We start from the raw sequence: 20,396 nt of genomic DNA, 5'->3' as shown, positions 1-20,396 counted from the left end.
TGTGTGGGGACAATATCACAAGGACATAAATATTTTAGAATTGAGGTGTCCTTGATTGTGAGAGTCTGTCATTAGGTTTCTTAATTGTAAAGAGGAATAAATTTAGAGTCTGTTGTCATGCTTCATTGGTCTCCTCTCAAGCATGGGTTCTTGGAGGTGTTCTGTTGGAGAGATCTTCTCTGATATGTTGCATAGTATTACAATGCATTAATATAAAAAAGAAATAGATTAGAATATAATGGATGTATAGCTTTGCAATAAAACTGCTACTTTGAGATCACCTACTGAATATCCTGGTAGGCTGAAGTGTTTTTCTTCAGATTTTTCAGTTTTGTGATTCCTGATGTCAGAATTGGGTCAATTTATCCTTTGGTATAGGGTTTGATCTCTTTGTCCTATGTAGAGAACCAAAGTGCATGGATGTGGAATCTCTGTATTCCAACATCTCACAAACCATAAGGAATACAATTTCTGACAACACAGCTGACTTTGTCACCAAACTATGCCACTTTGTTCTCACCCATAACCACTTTAGATATGGTGACGAAGTGCTTCTCCAGATCAATGGTATCATGGGCACCTGAATGGCCCCACAATATGCTAACAACTTCATGGCTGACTTGGAGCAACACTTCCTAGACTCCCACCCATTCATTCATACCTACATTGCACTGATGACATTTTTCTTGTCTGGACACATGGTAAAGAAGCCCTGGACACATTCCACCAGGCATTCAATGATTTTCACCCCACCATCAACCCTTCAGTGAACCAATCTATGCAAGAAATGCAGTTTCTGTAAGAATATACAATGGATGCATAGATACCACCTTATGTCGGAAACCTACAGACTGACAAACATACCTACATGCTTCCAGCTACCATTCTAAACATATCAAATGATCCATTGCATACAGTCAGGCTCTACACTACAGTCACATTTGCTCCACTCCTACAGACAGATCTGAGGGATCTACAACAAACCTTTTTGGAACTCAAGTATCCACCTGATGAAGTCAGGAAACTGATTAACAAAGCCAGAATGGTACCCAGAGAAAACCTGTTACAAGACAGACCCAAAAAAGACAATAATAGAACACCACTAGTGGTCACATAAAACTCTCCACTCAAAACAGTTCAATGTATCATCAATGACTTACAATCTCTATTGGACAATGACAGCACTCTTTCTTAAGTAAAAGTAGTCCCCTGTGCAAGCACCAAGTATAATAAGCACCAAGAATAAATCCAGTATAATACTGAAATCCATATTGAAATGGGGTAACATCACATCATGACGTTTTCTTGGCAGACTTTTTGTAATGGGATGGTTTGCCATTGCCTTCAGTAGTCATCTACAGTTTACCCCCAGCAAAAGTTGGGTACTCATTTTACCAGCCTCAGAAGGATAGAAGGCTGAATCAACCTTGAGCCAGCTACCTGAATTCAGCTTCTGTTGGGATAGAACTCAGGTCGTGAGCAGAGCTTGGACTGCAGTACTGCAGCTTACCATTCTGAGCTCCCTCTTTCTTAAGTATTGGGGGGCAAACCTTTTCTTGTACACAGACAACCTTCCAGTCTCAAACAACTCCTCACCCACAATAATGTAACATCTAATTTGAACACTGACATTGGTACCAGAGCTTGCAATAAAACCAGATGCCAACTTTGCTGCCACATACACCCAGACAACACAATCATACACCCAGACAACAAACTGATCAAACCCTATACCAAAGGATAAATAGACACAAACAGACATCAGGAATCACAAGACTGAGAAACCTGTAGGAGAACACTTCAGCCTTCCAGGACATTCAGTGGATGACCTCAAAGTAGTTGTTTTATTGCAAAGGAACTTCAAGAACAGAACAGAAAGGGAAATTGCTGAATTACAAATTATTAAAACACTGGAACAAACATCTCCCCAGGATTCAACGGGGATATTGAGGGGTTTTTCCTTCATTACATATGCTAAACCCATTTTCACCAAACAGAGCTATATATCCACAGTATTATGTCATTTAGGTTGTAAGTTTGTTGCAAATAACACTGAGGCACCTGCAGCAAATTTTTACTATGTGAAGCATGAAACTCTAATTGTATGAAATCAGTATAATATTGAAATCCAGTTCTTTTCAATGCCTATTAAGACTCTTTGGTTCCAGGTTTTGTCGTTGTTGTTTTACCTAGTACCTATAATGAATCTTATTGGCTGTAACTGTGAGTTGTGCTTAAATATATTATCAAGAGAGCTTCTCAGCAGGTGGTGATTAGCCTGAATCTATAATTTTTCTTTTTTTACCTGCGATTTTGGCACCCTTAAGTCAATAGTTAGCAAAGTTCTATAAGACATTTACTTCCTCTTCAATCCTGAATGCTATTAATACAAGACCATGGCAGAATCTTTCACAAATAGGGCAGATAACCCTGAAGCGGGGGGAGGGCCTCCAAACCAGGGAATTCCCTGCCCCCAACTGGGGATTGGCCAATCCTAACACAAGGCATCCAAGCTCTTGCCTTCTGTCATTAGGAGATTTGCTTCAGACACTGCTTATCTAGGCCTTCTCATCATTCATGCCTTCAGACTTTTGAGAGTACACAGGACTACCCTTGGTGATTGCTTGGAAGCTTTAGGTAGTGCAATTTTTTTGTACTCATTACATTTGTACCCAGACCTCCTTCTGCGGGGTTCATTATTTTTGGGAGCCTTGATGCTCAAATGAACCTTGCTATTGGTGCCAAATAGTAAAATACCTCGTTTTCAATCAGTAAGTGTGCGCCTTGTTATTTCCCTGCTACACTTCCACTAGCTCAGAATACCATTATGCTCTCTTACGATAAGCAGAACATGGGAATTCAAGCCAAACTACAGTCAGACAGCAGCAAAGTATTGCCCTAATAGATCCTCTGCTACTGGCCAGGATTGTCAAGTAGGACAGACAGTGGATTTCACCCAGCAGTTGTAATATGGGAGACTCCTGTTTCCAAAGATTTTGAAGGTTGTTTGCAGTACACAGGTCATAATCTACCAAACAGTGGGAGCCCTGCCTCTGACTGTATCCGGTTACAGCCATTCCTGGAATCTGCCTGAACTGGATTTACCTACTGAACTCCAGGCAATGGATTTCACCCAAGATTCCCATGAAGAACAAACAAACAGATCTCACACCCGTAAATCTACTATTTGAAAACAAAAGACAGATTTGATTTGGTACCTGATCAGTTCTTAAATTCACTCTGGATAGGATTGAATACAAACATCAAAACTGCTCAATTCAAAAAGGATGCAAATATAGGCTTTTGCCTCTAGCAGGAGCAATCTTGGCAATATGGAAATTTAAGAAGCCAAAACAGCATATTCTTGTTAAAAGCTTAGATCAAGATCTTGTAGCTGTATTAGTCCAGTGGGAAAAGTCCATTTAATAATTATTAGAAATAATTAGTATATAATATACACTAATTATAAGATTGCTGAGAATTCTGTGAAAGAGCCCTTAGTCTGATCAAACTTATCATTTCCAGAGTTTCTTTCAGCTGAGGGAAAAGGAAAACCCAGAATGGCTACACTGAGCAAAGTGGCATGGACATATCCTAGCAAACCCATTTAGAAAATGAGAATATATGCCGCTGCTCTATACAGAGTCAGATCACTGGCCCATCTATTCTGTTATAGCCTATGGTGGCTTGTAGCACATTTTAAAAGTCTCCCAGGCCAGCTATTTGAGATAATTTTAAACTGGGCAGAAAGCTTTTGTGAGCAAAACAATTGCTCCACAACTTTTCCCGGTTATCATTATTATAATGACTGATGGACTCGTCTTAAGTGATTCCTCCATCATACATACTTGTAGCTAATAGAATAGCACCAGAAATGTTAATTTTAAATTGGAATGTTTTAAGTTGAATGTTGATTTTAAAATTTGTTGTATAACTCATTGTACAGACTGATTATGTTGTTAGCTGCCCTGAGCCTGCTTCGGCAGGGAGGGCGGGATACAAATAAAATGTTATTATTATATTATATTATTATTCCTTTATCTGTAGCTATCACTCAATTTTTTTCATACTATGTATTCATATAAAAGTTCAGTTTTGTTCACAGCTGTTCAGAATGTGATGCTTGCTTGGGTCACTTCTGGCCATGCAATATGCTAAGACTCTGGAAATGTTCTGTGTTTTCAAGGATGTCACAATGTTACAAAAAGGCGTAGCCCTAAAAAACAGACAAAGTTCAAGGAGGTTATTATACCAACTCCCACTGAACTGGTTTGCCTAGACCTAGAATAAACTTACGTAGCCATGATTTAAACAACCTGCTGTCTTGTTGCTAGTAAAATCCTCTGAACCTGCCCTTCAATACTAGCAAGAACAGGAGTTAGCACCTTTGAGGACCCAGGTGTCTGTGAAGATGTTGGTGTGCTGCAACTAAAAAAAAAAAAAGAGAGACACAGCCATGTTGGGGGTTATCCTTCGCCAGACACATTGGGAGCACACTCAGTCCCAGTAGTACTATCACCACAAACATGGCTGTGTGGATCTGGGAGGTGACAGCTGGTCTTCTCCCATGCTGCCAGCCCTGGTGTACTGCCGGTACCCCAGGGCACACCTCAGTTGCCTATGTAAAGAACCAGCCCTGTGTGCCAAGCTAAACAGTTGGGGATGTCACAGGTTGCCTATCCCTGAGCCAGCCAGCCAGCCATCACATCACAGTCTCATATTCTGATGACAATTGCTTAAAATCACTGCAGTTTAAGGTCCATGTATCAGCCATGATTAGGAAATTTAATGGGCAAATGTGCATTATATGCACAGTATTCTCCCTCTTACAGCTGTACACTTGGACTTCTGTTCCATTCCTATACACATTCCCTGATCCAGAGAATCATCCTGGATCTTTCGCCTGCAAAGGAGGTGGGTGGAGGAAGGAAGCAGCTCTATCAGAATACATGACTGGATCCAGACCTAGAGAACTTGTTTCCCATACATAAAAAACTATGTTTTGTATTCCTGCTCTTGATTTCCAATACCCAAGGACCTGCCTACCTTATCAGAAGACATAGGCTTACTGTCCTATGGATCTACTTTAAGGTTGTCAATCTCCAGGCAGCACCTGGCGATCCCCTAAAATTACAACTAATCTCCAGATTACTGCAATAAATTCCCCTGAATTTATAGTTGCTGTGGAGGATGGACTCTATGGTAGTAAAACCCACTGGGATCCTCCCCTCCCCAAACGCCACCTTTGCCAGGCTGCATCCACAAACCTTCAGGAATTTCCCAAGCAAGAGTTGCTAATTCTAACCATACCAACTATGAATCAGACACATTCATTTCATCCTGCAATTGGCCCCTAGTGCTCCATTAACACCCCCAGGGGCTTCCTGCTAAACCTGTAATGCATAGCCACAAAAAAGGTATTCTCCAATCAGAAGACTGTCCTGGAAAACACCACTGTCCTTCGGACAAAGGTCCTCTCTACCTTTCTTCTAAAATATATTCCAGGACAGCTCATCTAAACTACCTTCCTGTCTTCATTTAGATTAATTTCCCCCTTGCCTGGGCAGAGGCAGAGCTCAAGCTGGATCTTGGGTATTTTTCCATCCATTTTCTCATCATGCCACAACTTTGGCCTACCCCTTAGCTGAGGCAGGAACCCTGTGCCAGGGCTGTGATATTCAGACAGCAGCACATGCATGACTGAATGCTTCTCCATTAAAAAAATTCTTTCCAGAAATAAAACTAGCATGTCAGGAAGACTGTTCACAGGTTACACTCTAGGAGGAGTAAGAACATACCCACTTTCCTGACTCTACACACATTTGGTATCTTGTGAACAGGAACCTAGCAGACACTTGTAAACTTGGTATGTGTGATTGGGATGCTGCATGTGATAGGGTTTCAAAGTTCAGAGACAAAGGCTCTGAATGAACACTAGGCTTTCATTCACCCATTACACAGATGGAGGCAGACTGGAAAGTTACAGTGGCCCAGGAGGAAGTCAAACTGGGCAGGCACTGAAAGGCTGCTCTGCAGGATCAGAACTCAAGCTCAGACTCAGCCAGGAGCATTGACAAAAGCTGATTCACCCATTGTTTCCTCCGATACCTACATCATCACCGTATGGTAGCAGTACAAGAGGCTGCAAACAGAGGAGAGAACACTTATAACTATTGTTTCTCAAGGGTCAGGCAGTCAGTACATTTGGTGCTGACAAAGCCACAGGGACTTGGCTCTGCTTGCCACTTGACTAGGGCACTAACTTGGGAAATTTCTGTGTTAAATAGCAAGTCAACATGACAGCAGAGATGTGACTCTGCTCACTTCCTCCAACCTCACTTTCACCTTCCCTAGGTTGTACCTTGTGAGCAGGGAGAAACTTTCTGACTCTGTAGACCCCAGATACAGATGAGTTGCCTCAGTGAGAACTGAGCTTCATGGAGACTGCCTGCTTCTTGCCTTTTGCTTTTGGCAGGCACTTATTGGTAGTTGCTCCATTTGTTCCTACCTGAAAGCTCCCTGAACCTCTCTCAATGGAAAACACCATTGTCTTTGGGATTAAGTCACTGTGAGTAGGGTAGCCAACCTCCAGGTAGGGCCTGGAGATCTCTCAAGATTACAACTGATTTCCAAGCTACAAAGATCAATTCCCCTGGAGAAAATTACTACCTTGGAGGGTAGATTCTATGACAATATAGCAACTGAGGTGTCTCCCCTGCCCAAACCCCACCACCCCAGGCTCTACCCCCAAATCTGCCCGAATTTCCCAACCTAAAGTTGGCAACCCAAACTGAGGGTCCTCTCCAACAATATTCTGAAATATGGTCATTGTATCTAATATTTCTAGAGTGCATATTTCTGATCTTACCAGCAAAAATGGGGAGTTTGTTTTTTAATAAGGAAAACAGATTTTTTTTTTTCAGGGACAGAATGTGCCCAACTTCTGTTAGGGACAGAGCAAAATCCATCACCATTTTCCTATCTGTCAATCCACTTTGTTCCTTTTTGGTGTGGAGACAAAACTAAAAATAGCCAATTAGGGTCCTCAGAACTTATGAGTGGAGAAAGGAGGGGAAGAAGCAGGGCGGGAAAGAATGCTCAACGGCTGTTTGAGTCAGATAGGATTTATATTTTTAATTTTTGACCACCCTTCCCACTAGCTAAGCTCAGGGTGGTTCACAACAAGTTAAATTTCAAAAACAAGATAAAATCAAATGAAATAACAGTAAAAGCATTGAACTTCTCTAAAACAAGATAGTGTCAAGACTGCTATCTCATGAGGGGAGTGAAAGAGGGAGTGCCAGATGTAAACCACAGCTGTCCTCAGCCAAATACCAAGCAGAACCTCTCTGCTTTGCAGGCCCTGCAGAACAGTAGTAAGTCCTGCAGGGCCTAGATGAAAATTGGCAGAAAGTTCCACCAGGTTGGGGCCAGGACAGAACATGCCTTGGCCCTAGTCGAGGACAGCCAGATGTTCCTCAGGCAGCAGACCACCACCAGATATTGGTCACTGAAGCGCAAGGCTTTCTTGGGGGTATACCAGGAGAAGCTGTCCCAAAGGTACATGGGCCATTAAGGGCCTTAAAAGGGAAACACCAGCACCTTGAATCTAACCTACTCCACTGGAAGTCAATGCAGTTCCCGCAGCTCAGGGGAGATGTAAATTGTATGTAGGGACCCTGTAAAGACCTGGGCCGTGCCATTCTGCACCAGCTGGAATTCCCGGGTCAGCTGCAAGGGTAGGCCCACATAGAGTGAGTTACAGTAATCCAATCTGGAGGTGACCCCTGCATGGATTACAGTGGCTAGATTACGGTGAGACAGTTAGGGGGCCAACTGCCTGACTCGGTATAGCTCAGGGGTGGTCAAACTGTGGCTTGGGAGCCACATGTGGATCTTTCACACACATTGTGTGCCTCCTGAAGCCTGCACCATCCCATTGGCCAGCTTGGAGAAAGCATTTGTCTCTTTAAATCATTTCCAAATCAAGCCAGCTGGCAGCTCAGAGAAGACATTAAAAGTTGCTTTCTTCCCACTTTTTCTTCCCCTCCTTCCACTTCTCTTTGCCTTCTTTTTCTTCTTTCCTTCCTGCTTTCCACCCTCCCTTGCTTCGTTGCAGCTTGCAAACATCTGATATTCATGTTTTGCGGCTCTCAGACATCTGATGTTTATTCTGTGTGGCTCTTACATTGAGCAAGTTTGGCCACACCTGGTATAGCTGGTAACAAACCAGCATGGCAAAGTTGGAAACCTGGGCCTCCATTGTCAGCAAAGCATCCAGGGTCACCCCTAAACTCTGGGTGGCTGATGCCAACTTCAGTGGCATACTGTCCAGAGCTTGGAGTTGAATCCCCTTGACCAAGCCACTGAACCTCCATCTTAGAAGGATTCAGTTTCAACCGGCCCTGTTTTAGCCATCCCACCATAGCCTCCAATCCCTCAGTCAAATTAGCTGAGATGGTATCTGGCTACCCACGCAACAACAGATATAGCTGGCAACCCAGCTCGAAACTCCATGCCAGCTGGGCAAGGGGGTGCATACAGGTGTTAAATAACATTGGGGAGAGGATGGCTCAGGGGGTGTCTAGGGGACACCCTCTCTCCTAGTGCCATCCCCTGTTCCAAACCTTGGGGACACTAGGAGAGCCACTTCAGGACAATCCCACAAAATCCTATGTCAGCAAGGCTGCGGGGCAGAAGATCATGGTCGACCATGTTGAATGCTGCTGTGAAGTCAAGCAAGAACAGCAGTGCCGACCCACCTTGATCCAGCTGTTTACAATGTTTGTCTGTGAGGGCGACCAAGGTTGTCTCCATCCCATGGCCAGAGTGGAAGCAGGACTGGATTGGATCAAATGTCAATGTATCATCTAGGAAGCTCTGGAGCTACTCAGCAACCACTCTCTCAATTACCTTGATCAGAAATTGTAAGTTTGAAACTGGGCAGTAATGGAGGTTGTCCTTGAAAGGGCAGCTGCTGTGAGAGCCCTCTCAGCCCCACCCACCTCACAGGGTGTCTGTTGTGCGGGAGAAGATATAGGAGATTGTAAGCCGCTCTGAGTCTCTGATTCAGGGAGAAGGGCGGGATATAAATCTGCAATTCTTCTTCTGCAATCATGAGGACCCAAAGTTGGCTTTTTCGAGAGTGGAACAACCATGGCCTCTTTCAAGGACTCTAGGGCAGACCTGTAGCTACAGGGGGCCCCAGGAGTGGCCAGGCCACTCCACCCAAACCCCCCTTCCACCTGTATGGCCCCTCCTTTTACTGAACCTGAGGGAGGATTTTCTTGTCTTTCTGCTGGAAGCAGCGGCTGCCTCCTGTGCTCTCTTTGCCTGCCGCAGAAGGAGGGGGAGAAGCCAGGAGGCTGCAGCAGCCACCTTTTCCCCTGCTGGAGAAGCCGCGCTGCAGAGCCCAAGCTGTTCCTCACTGGGGAGGAGCACCAAGCCTGGCACCTTCCCCATTGCAGCAGCAGCAGCTGAGTGGCCAAGGAGTTTGGGTGCTCTGCTGCTATAATATAGTGGGTTCTAAGCATTGAAGAGGCGAGGTGGTAGTGAATAACAGCGGTTTATTCAACACAGCATGATGGATGGCTGCCCTGAAAAGACTGAAGAACTGGGCCAACTATATACAACTCAGGGTTCCCGCGCAAGCACATTATTGGGTCTTTCAAACTAGCAGGGGCTTGTGATTGGTGTAGGGCAGCAGGGATTAGGATCCTGCTGCCCATTGTTCCCAAGTCCCCAAGCTCCGTTCGTATGGCTCCAATAAGCCAGGCAGGAGCACCCATTCAGTCTTCTATTGAGTCTACATACACAACAGCTGCCTTGTCCTCTCCAATGGAGCCACCAGCTGCCAAGGCCACCACCATTCTTTTCCTGCCCAGCAGTGAGCAGCAGTTCTACGCCAAGCTCTTCTTGCTTTGCTGTAGCAGAAGCAGCCAAACAGCACCCAAGGCAGGAATGGGAACAGCCCCAGCGGATGGGAGGAGCAAAGTGGTGGAGCTCTTCAGGGTGTCACAGCTGCATTCCCTGCCCACCCCACTGAGCAAGTGAGTGCAACTTTCTTGGGTGACAGCAGGCAGGAAGCCGCGGAGAGAGAGAGTGCAAGAGAGAGAGCTGGGGATGGGTGGCTGGCCACTGGAAGAAGCAGCCAAGCCCCATGGCCCCCTATCCAAAAATGTATCCCCTGGGCCCACCCATTCCAAAATTTCTGGCTATGGGGCTCTAGGGATGGATTGAGAGTCCTGTATCCTATCCCTGCTCACTTTCACTATCCAAGAGGGATACGGGCCCAAGCAGCACATGGTTGGCCTAGCAGTTTCCAGGATCCTATTGACTTCAGCCAGTGAGAGCCAGTTCTTTGGAGACACAGCAAGATCCCTATCTTGCCTGGTCAGTTCAGGTGGAACCGAACTAGGGTTGCCAAGTCCAATTCAAGAAATATCTGGGGACTTTGGGGGTGAAGCCAGGAGACTTTGGGGGTGGAGCCAGGAGACATTAGGGGTGGAGCCAAGATCAAGGCTGTGACAAGCATAGTTGAACTCCAAAGGAAGTTCTGGCCATCACATTTAAAGGGACGGCACACCTTTTCAATTCCTTCCTTCCATAGGAAATAATGAAGGATGGGGCACCTTCTTTGGGGGCTCATAGAATTGGACCCCCTGGTCCAATCTTTTTGAAACTTTAGATATTTTGGGGAGAGGCACTAGATGCTATACAGAACAGTTGGTGCCTCTACACCAAAAAACAGGGCCCCCCCCCCCAGAGCCCCAGATACCCACAGATCAATTCTCCATGATTTTCTATGGGGATAAATCTCCATAGGGAATAACAGAGTTCCCAGAAGACATTTCCCTCCCCCTGCTTTCTGACGACCCTGAAGCGGGGGGAGGGCCTCCAAACCCGGGGATCCCCTGCCCCTACCTGGGGATTTGCAACCCTAATGGTGGAACACCAAGAAAAAAATATATATCAGCTGATGGGCAAGGCACTATGTTAAATTTCATTTTGGGGCCAAACTAAGGCCTGTGTATTTTCCCTCCAGGTTTTTATGAATTGCTGTTTTATGCTTACCTGTTTTGTGGAGGTTTAGCAAATATTTTGACTGAGGAAGGGGTCTTCTTCTGTTTCTTGGTTATATTCTTCACGGTGGGTGACTTCTTGGTGCTTCATTTATTGTGCTGTTATAGCTTGGTTTTTTTATTGTAAATCACAGTGTGAACTCTTAGTGGAAAAAGTTAAGTTGAACATTCTTAAGCAGATACCTCGTATATACAGCAGAATTAAGAAGTTAAAAATGAACACCAGGCTGAGGCCATGACTGATACTTCCACCTCCTCTTTGGGGACATACAGTCCAGAAGATTATGACGCAGACAGGGTACAATTTTAATTTACCAGAATTCTGGAAAGACATGGGGGGAGGGGAGGGAATGCTGAAAGGGGTTTCAAAAATGGCTCACCCTTCATAAAATGGACAGACTGGAAGACTGCAAAGTTTGATGAAATACTGTCATGTAATAGTATTGAGTGGAGAAGAAACCAAAGGACAGAGGCTCTTCGGCGCGCTTTCGGGCGCGTCTGGAGGGGGCAGGGCTTCAACGCTTGTATTGAAGCCTCCGCTCTCTCCCCCCCCCCCGTCTTTGCAGTCCTCTCGGCGACGGCATGTTTGGACAGCAGGGGGAGTGTGCTTGCATGCGCTTAGTGAACGGGGGAGGTGATTAGGCCAAGAGGCTGGTGCGTCAGTGCCAGTGGATCGCAGCGGCGGCGGGAAGCAAGGAGCATCCCATTCTGTGGCTCACTTTCCCCCTGCTTCAGAGGCGGAGCGGGGGACAGCGCTGCGCAGTCGCCTCTTCTCCAGACTCTGCTTCAGCGTAGCTGCTCCTCTGAGATGGGCTCAGAGGACCCGGACTCGCAGCTCGCCACGCTTCTTGGCGCCGTTACCCCCCACCTCCCCCCGCTTCCATTTTTTTGGACAGCGGGAGAAGAGGCTTCAAATCCAGGCATCCCCCGGCAGGGCGGGAGGGTTGGGATGCCTAAACTGAACTATTTAGTGTGCAGCATGGCAAGGCAACGTGCTACCTTCTGACTGCAGACTTTGGCTTCTTGCTGCTATTCAACAGCAGCCACCTTACAAAAGACAGGGTGAAATAGTGGTTAAATTTCAGACTACGATCTGAGTGATCCAGATTTGAATCCCCACTCTGCCATGGATGTTCACTGGGTGGCCTTGGCCTGGTCACCTATTCTTACCTACCCCACCTTGTACATTTATTGAGAGAGAAGAATAATGTAAGTTGCTTTGGTTCCCCTTTATGAAGAAAGTCAGGGATAGGATTGCCGTTCCCCAGTTCCCAGTGGAGGATCCCCCAGGTTTTAGGGCTTCAGCCTGTCAGTGGCCTGCACTGGCAGGAGAAACCCTATCCCCAAATAGTGACATCACCACACAATGTTGGGGATGTCAAATGGTTATGCTCCAGTTTTGGGGCAAAATTTTGTGGTTTGATAGAGTTTTGCCCAAAAATGAGAGCATCACCATGTGACACAATGACATCACTTCCACATGATGTCAGTGCGTTGCTCTGACCCACTCCCAGAAAGTTGTCTCCCATTCCCTGCTGGTGTGGATATTGGACCTGGTAGCCCTAGGTATAGATGAACAATATAGCAGGAGATGGGAGGGGGGCAAATAACTGGTGGGTGGGTAGGAGAGGAGGAAGCGGGAAAAGGTGAGCTGCCAGGAAGGAGGAAATAGTGGAAGAGGAAATATTGATGGAGGAGAAATGTGGTGCCCTACGTAAGTCCTTACAAGTTTTGCTCTGCACAATAGAATCATGTTCCAGAACTGAACAAGTGAGCCCAGATCAGCGGCTAGCATTGCAAAAAAAAAATTTTCCAGATAGGTGAGTTGGAATAGCTGAAAGCACATAAAGGTAGGGCGGCTGGTGGGTGGGAAGGAGAGAAGGAAGAAGGGAAAGGGGAAATTGCTATGGGAGGATTTCAGGGAAGGGAAAGAGAAGATAGCAAAAGAAGGGAAAGTAAAATGCCCCCCTGCAAGTCCTTGCAAGCCCCCTCAACTTGTATATATTAAGAAATTGTATTTCATTTCTCTCCCTCGAGATGTTATAGTAGTATTAAGATGGTCCTGAACATCAACAGTTTAATTACTCCCCCCGCCATTTCTATCTGTGTCACGGTGGACCAATAAAGGAGATCCCCTTGCCGGCTTTTGACAGGGTGCCACTAATTCTGGCCCTGAAGTTCAAGAGCCAGGGAGTGCCCCTGGGATCCTCTGCGTCCATGGAGGCCCAAGTAGCAACCACTGCCAAGTCCGCCTTTTTCCATCTGCAGTGGGTATGACAGTTGGCCCCTTTTCTGAAGCACCACAACTTAGCAATGGTGATCCACGCAACAGTCACTTCAAGAATAGACTACTGTAATGCCCTCTACATCAGGCTGCCTTTGATTCTGACTTGGAAACTGCAGCTAGTGCTGAATGCTGCGGCATGGTTGTTAATGGGGATCCCTCGATGGAAGCACATTCAACCAGTGTTGAAAGAGCTGCACTGGCTACCTATTGTGTACCAAGTCCGTTTCAAAGTGATGGTATTGACCTTTAAAGCCCTATATGGCCGAGGACCTGTCTATCTATGAGACCGTCTTTCCCTATATGTTCCCCAGAGAGCACTGCGTTTGGGAACCAAGGGAGACCAGATTAAGCTCTACACAGGATAGGGTCTTCTCAGTGGCAGCTAGGGCTGCCAAGCCCCCAGTCCATGCAGGGCATCCCCCACCCTGGGCAGGGAATCCCCCGCCCTGAAGGTTCCCAACCCACCGGCCCACATTGGGCCGGCAGGAGGAACCTTCCCCGGCATTGCCAGCGTGATGATGTCACCTGGAAGTTACATCATCAAAATAGCAGTGCACACGCGAGGTCACTCTAGGCGTTTCCGGGAAAACTCTATGGTTTTTCTGGATGCTGTAGCCATTTTGGGGGTAGAACTCTATGGTGCAATAGGTACCATAGAATTTTAACCTCCCAAATGGCTAGAGCGTCCGGGAAAACCACAGAGTTTTTCCAGAAACGCCTAGAGAGGCCCTGTGTGCACGCCATTTTGATGACGTCATTTTGGGTGATGTCATTTTGTTGCGCACGCACAAATGTTCCCCACCGGAGCTTGAACAGGACTTGGCAATCCTAGTAGCAGCATCAATGCTGTGGAATGCTCTCCCTGAGGCAATAAGAGCCCTGCAGTATCTCTCCCAATTCCGCATACTTGTAAAACCAAACTTTTTAAACAGACCTATAGTGACTAGTGGGAGAAGGCTCCTGCTTCTATGCCGCTGAGAAATACCATCAAGAATCAAGGAATCCACAGAGCAATACCATCAGAAGGACCACCAACAGATAAACAGAAGACCTAATATAATCTGATTTGCCTATGCTTCAAGATTTTGCATAGCACCTAATATCTTGTTTTTAAATTGTTAACTGTTTATGTTTTATTGTTTTAAACTTGTAACTGAGATTGTTGGTTTTTACTATGACTGTTAGCCACCCTGAGTCCACTTTTGGAATGGGCGGGATATAAATCGAAGGTAAATAAATAACACACACAAACTGTAAAAAAACTTTTTTAAGTCTTTGTTCTCCTCCTTGGTATTAAGGGTGGAAAAGGTTATAACTGGGCTTTACCAGGGCAGGGAAGAGAGTACCTGAGCAGTACCATCACAATGTACGTTGAGGTGGATAGCTATATATAAATAATATGAAGTACTGGTATGCCAGTAACTAAATACTTCTTTGTCCTTTTAAATAGCTGTGCTTGGTGGTGTGATAGGTAAAGTGTAGTATGGGCAGTAGTTCTCAGGCAGTCTCAAAATACACACACAGAGGACAACAGTAGGGGCTCTTCCCACCAAAAATATTTCAGCACTGGCTCCTGCCCTTCCAACTCATCACAACTTTCTTAACATTTTCCCTACTGTTGGGCTTTTTATTTGAGGAGTTGGCTGGATTATTGTTATATGCCATTATCAAAGACAATTGTATAGTGTTGTCTATGCAATTAAGCCAAAATAGGAACAGAGTTGGTAAACTCTGCAGTTTTAACCCCCTCCAGTTCCCCTACAGCAGTCATACTATAAGGTCCCATGAAGGTCATGAAAAGAAAATGACGTAAATGCCAAAACATTGCCAGGGAGATGAAGTCATCTCACTGCCCAGAGCTTTGTTAGTCAGATCTCCTAGAAAACACACCTGGTGAACTTCACTCTTTTCTTCCACCCCAGCGGAAGTGATACACTCACCTGTCCTGCTCAGACACAAAATTCCCCACCTCCTGACCTAGTTCGTATGTCATAACTATGGAATTAGTCTATCATTCAAGTCTGATCTCAAATTAGTGCTACTGCATAACTTCTGGAGCCTTTAATATGCCTGAGCACCCTTTACTCCTCTCCCCATTTTCCATCTGGGAAAATTCTTCAGGTAAGTGTCACAGACATGGAATTTCATGGCGTCACAGTATATACTTGCAAAAAGCAACTTCCTTAACTAATTGATAAAAATATCACTGAACAATTCATGTTTTATCACTAATAATTAGGTGTTAAAGTTGATTTGGTTACCACTGAAGAATTCTGTATTAATTTTAAGCACCTAGGGGAAAGGAATAAAGAAGACAGGAAATTTTTTCAGCATTCATCTCATTCACTCACTATTCCAAATATTCCCAGCCTGAGGTCATCAGATCTTGGAAGCTAAGCACTGTCATCCCTAACTAGTACTTGGATGGGAGACCACCAAGGAATACCAGGGTCATGACACAGAGGCAGGCATGGCAGCCTACCTCTAAACATCTCTTGATTGGAAAACCCATAAGTCAGCTGTGAATTGACAGTAGCAACAACATTCCCAGCGTGAAATGCAAGAAAGGAGAGGGGAGAACTATTACAGATAAGTATAGCATGATGACAAAACTGAAAAGCTAAAGCAGTTATTGCTGAAATCAAAATGGAAAAAGTTATTTCAGAGTAGAATAGTGTCATGCGGCCCACAAAGGGGCTTCCTGACATCAGCATACTTATTTGCCAAAGCATCTCTCCACAATGGTAAAGGGCCAGCTCTGACTTTTCAGAAGGTACTTCAGAAGAAGCCAGGAGATATCAGCTTTCTGTCTGTAGGAGCACCTGTTCAGAAATAACTACCTCCATTGTAGGAATTCAAGGATGCTGCACCAACACAGTGGCCAATTTTTTTTTTAAAGTTTTAAGACCACCTCAGAATAAAATCATTTGGGAGATGGTATGTTTTAACCAGAAGGATAGATTCTGATGCAATGAAGTCCTTAAAACAGCACCTAGAATTAAAAGTTCAACTACTTCTTAAACTATGCACAAGGAAGAGTTTCAAGGCTGCTATATGAAGAATAAAAATATCACTTATCTCACTATCTGTACATTCAGCAACATTTAACCCAAAGAAAAAAAATGAAGTTCAGGTAGTTATTGACTCTTCAGAACAGTGTTTTTCTGATCACCTAGAATCACCTTGGTCAGGGGTGGCCAAACTTGTTTAACATAAGAGCCATATAGAATAAATGTCAGATGTGGGAGGGAGGAGAGAGAGGTGGAAATAAAACACAATATGTGTGAAATGACCACATGTGACTCCTGAGCCACAGTTTGACCACCCCTGACCTAGGTTAATCTAGTTGTATATTCTTTTCTGCCTTCATTGCCATGCCTTGGGTAACCTACGTAACTCTTTTACACGCAGGCTTTACTGGAAGCCCTGCTGGAGTGGATCTTATGAGGGGTGTGCATAGAATTGCCAACTATAGGTTGACCAGAGTCCACCCTCCAAAGCAGCCATTTCCTCTAGAGAAACTGTCTTTGTTGTTTGGAGATCAAATATAATAACCCAAGAGCTCCAGTTGCTACCTGGAGGTCAGTAGCACTAGATGTGTGTGCACAAGTGCAAAAAGCTACATGGAAGCCACTTCCTACAAGAGACAGAGTATATACACAAGAACTCTCACACACAAACTCCTTTCCCCAGGTAACATGGGGTAGTATCAACAAAGGCGAACCACCAGACGTCAGGACTGAATAAATATCAATCCAAGTCATCCACACTGAAAATGCCACCCTTGCCTTTTGTTAGCATTAGAAAACAAAATGTATGTAATACTCAACATTACATTCAAATACTGATAATTTGCAAGTAGCTTGACATCCCCCTCAACCCTGGAACAGAAGTGTTCACTGAAACTTTCTGCAACAGCATTGCATTAGTCCAGTAACAGGTAGCCAGGATGTTACTTACTCCAGAGGTCGAGAAAGTGCAGAAGAGGGCAACAAAGATTATTAAGGAGTTGGAGCACTTTTCCTATGAGGAAAGTCTGAAGTCTCTGGGACTTTGCAGATTAGAAAAAGGGAGAATGGGGTGGGATATGACAGAACTGATAAAATGATACATAAGGTAGAAAAAGTAGCTAGAACTAAAACCAGAAGTTCGTTGCACCCACTGAAATTGATGGGCAAGAAGTTCAGGATGGACAAAAGGACACACTTCTTTATTCAACAAGTAATTAAATTGTGAAATTCACTGCCAGTGTTTGTAGTGGCCATGAGCATAAATAACTTAAAAAAAGAAGCTAGGCAGATGGCTACTAACCATGTTAATTGAAGGGAACCTCCATATTCAGAGATAGCAAACCTCTGCATACCAATGCTAGGAGGCAATATCAAGGGAAGGCCTTGGCCTCTGTGCCCTGTTGGCCCTTCCAAAGCAACCAGAACTTGATGGACTGCTGATCTGATCCACTGATACCAGTAGACCTCTTTTTATGTAAACAGTATTGGAGCACACAGCCATCAGTATCATCAAAGAATTAAGGGATTCGTTGTGGCAGCTATCGTTAATGATACTTCAGATAATATGCAGGTCTGCACAATACCTGGACATGGCACTGGCGTATTTAATTCATTTACATCCCACTTTCTCATCAATGAGGACCCAAAGCAGCTTACATTGTTCTCCACTCCTCTGTTTTTATCCTCACAACAATCCTGTGAGGTAAATTAGGCTAGGAGTATGTGACTGGCCCCAGGTCACCCAGCAAGCTTCCAGAGGCGGGGATTCGAACCTGGGTCTTCCAAATCCTGATCCAACAGTGTAGCCACACCATGTGGTTAAATCAGCACAGCTCTGGCGTAGTTCAGAAGACCTCTTGGAAACCTAGTATGTGCTTATCTTGACTTCCAAAGAGGAAGAAAGGAAGGCTACACATAAAATAAATTAGGTGTCAGTAAAGTTATATTTTACTTTCAACCTCAGTTGAGGATAAATCCAGACTCTGCACTATGTGAAAGGATACTTAGTAGTGTTTAACCTATTGCTAGATCAAATCAAATTCACCTCATCCACCATTTCATTTCCAATAGCAGCAAAGACAGAGAGCCTCTTAACACTCACAGTGAAAGCATGAAGACAAGTCAGGTGCCTTCCCCTATTGCTTGTGTCCAGCAGCACGGTACACTGCCCCTATGTACATGAGGGCTTCCTTTAGCTATCAAAAACAGTCACTGATAAACTCATCCACTTTTAATAAGTCAAGCTCTTTCTAAAAGACATTCAAACTAGTGGAGTGAGAAACATATAATAAGTTACTTAATTTGTATTTCCTTTTATCAGCCCTGAACATTCCCCATCAATCACCCTTCCCCAACCACACCTTGCTCTCCTTACCACCATTGCCTTGTCCCAGCATAGATACATAGGCCTCATAGATATCCCTCTCAATATAATTGAGGAAGCCGTCTTTCCTGGCGAACTTGCAGACAAAGTCGTGGTCATAGCGACAGTTCATGAGAATGCAACTTTGGATGCTGTCTTCCTCTCCCTGGGTTTGCTCCACCAGGGCCAAGTTACACTCCGGATTCTTACAGCAAGCTCTCACGCAGTCCCTGTCTCCTTCTAGAGGAGGCGACTCCAAGAAAGCCGCTCCGCTTTGCACAGAGGCTTCCATGTCCAGGACAAACTCAGGCATCCCAGCTGTAAACCGCGCTAAGCAGCTCTCCCCAAAGGAGACGCCTGCCTGCCCGTCTTCCTGACCGAAGACTAGCACAGGCATTAGAAGGCTCAGCAACAGTCGGAGCTGCGCTCTGCTTCGGATCATCTTGGCACACGAAGGACAGTTCTTTTCCCTCCCGGTCGCGGCGGATTCCACACACCGCCCCCCCCCCCACCAAAACTATACCTCCGCGCGCAGTTGTTGCCGCTGTAAGAAGAGAAACAACGCAAGTCCTTTAAAAGACGGTGGAGGCAAACTGAAGGGGAGTCTGAAGTGGTGGTGCTTGCTAAATTTTTCTTGAAAGAATTGTTTCTAGCTATGGAATAAATTTCTCTTGAGTGCGGCCACAAAAGAAACACCTTCCCGAAATTCTCCCTTCAGCGCCCCAGACCAATTCCTGGTAGAATTCGAGTGACGCTTCCTTTCGTTACGCAGCGCCCGCCTCGACCTTCATCCCATAGAATTAAGGTAGGTAGGAATTTGAGGTGCTAAGACTTTGAGGTCCTTCCCACAGACTCGTAAGCTTTGTTTGCACGGCTACTTCCCCAACAGAAGTTCTGCTTCCCCTTGTAGAGGAACTACATTCGACCTCCCGTCTTTCTTTTCCTGGTCTCTTCTCTACCTGTAGAGTTTCAGGTGAAACTGACTCATAGACTACCCCAGAGGGTGTCTCCCTTCCGTTAAAGCAACTCTACCTCGAATGCCTTGCTTGCTTACTGCCTGAACTTCAGGTGTGCCTTTAACTAACAGGCAGGAAGAGACAAAAAGGCTCCAGGTGGCCGGAAGTGAAATCCAACCCTTGGGCAGAACCCTCTTAAACATATTTAATTAGACTAGGCAACAGAGAACGGGGAGGTTCGTTTATAAAGGGGAAGCGAAGTGCTAAAGCAGGGAGTAGTTTAATTCCCTGCAAGATCAGCAGTGAACAAAATCCACCTTTGAACGTCGGTGGCCTTGCAAACCCCGGGGGGGGGGGTCACCGTAATGTAGCTAAGACTTGATGGCAAACAAAAGGCAAACAAAAAATGTCTGTATCAAATCCCTAAGTTCATATCTTGGTTATGTTCTGCAGACCAGTTTTTTCTTTTCAATTATGTTTCTAAGTAAAATGTTATTTGTGGAATTTATGGATTTTCATGTGTTGTGTAAAGTTTTATTTTGAACAAGCATATGAAAGATCCAACTAGAATTACTCCTGCTTTTTGCCAACATCCATGAGTTATCTCTGTAAAGTGGTCTGAAATTGTATTGGGTCCAAAATATGGCAGTCTGGTTATTAACTAGCACCAGCTATTTAGAGCATATTACTCCAATCATT

General features: G+C 45.0%; 1 protein-coding gene across 2 annotated transcripts in view; it reads right to left on the bottom strand.

Annotated features, from left to right (window-relative positions):
* Window positions 1-19,779, bottom strand: part of SPINT1 (serine peptidase inhibitor, Kunitz type 1) — a 52,612-nt gene extending 32,833 nt beyond the window's left edge. The window contains exon 1 of one of the 2 annotated variants that reach the window (XM_060262221.1): window positions 18,754-19,779. In XM_060262221.1, coding sequence (XP_060118204.1) covers window positions 18,754-19,183 — 430 coding nt within the window. In that variant the 5' untranslated portion in view covers window positions 19,184-19,779. The remainder of the gene's footprint in view (window positions 1-18,753) is intronic. The other variant, XM_060262222.1, reaches the window with a different exon arrangement.
* Between the last annotated feature and the right edge of the window lie 617 nt (window positions 19,780-20,396).

This window comes from Heteronotia binoei, chromosome 21 (genome assembly GCF_032191835.1).
Source record: "Heteronotia binoei isolate CCM8104 ecotype False Entrance Well chromosome 21, APGP_CSIRO_Hbin_v1, whole genome shotgun sequence".
Taxonomy (NCBI): Eukaryota; Metazoa; Chordata; class Lepidosauria; order Squamata; family Gekkonidae; genus Heteronotia; species Heteronotia binoei.
The sequence above is the reverse complement of the archived record's forward strand: the minus strand, read 5'-3'. Positions and strand labels throughout refer to the sequence as shown.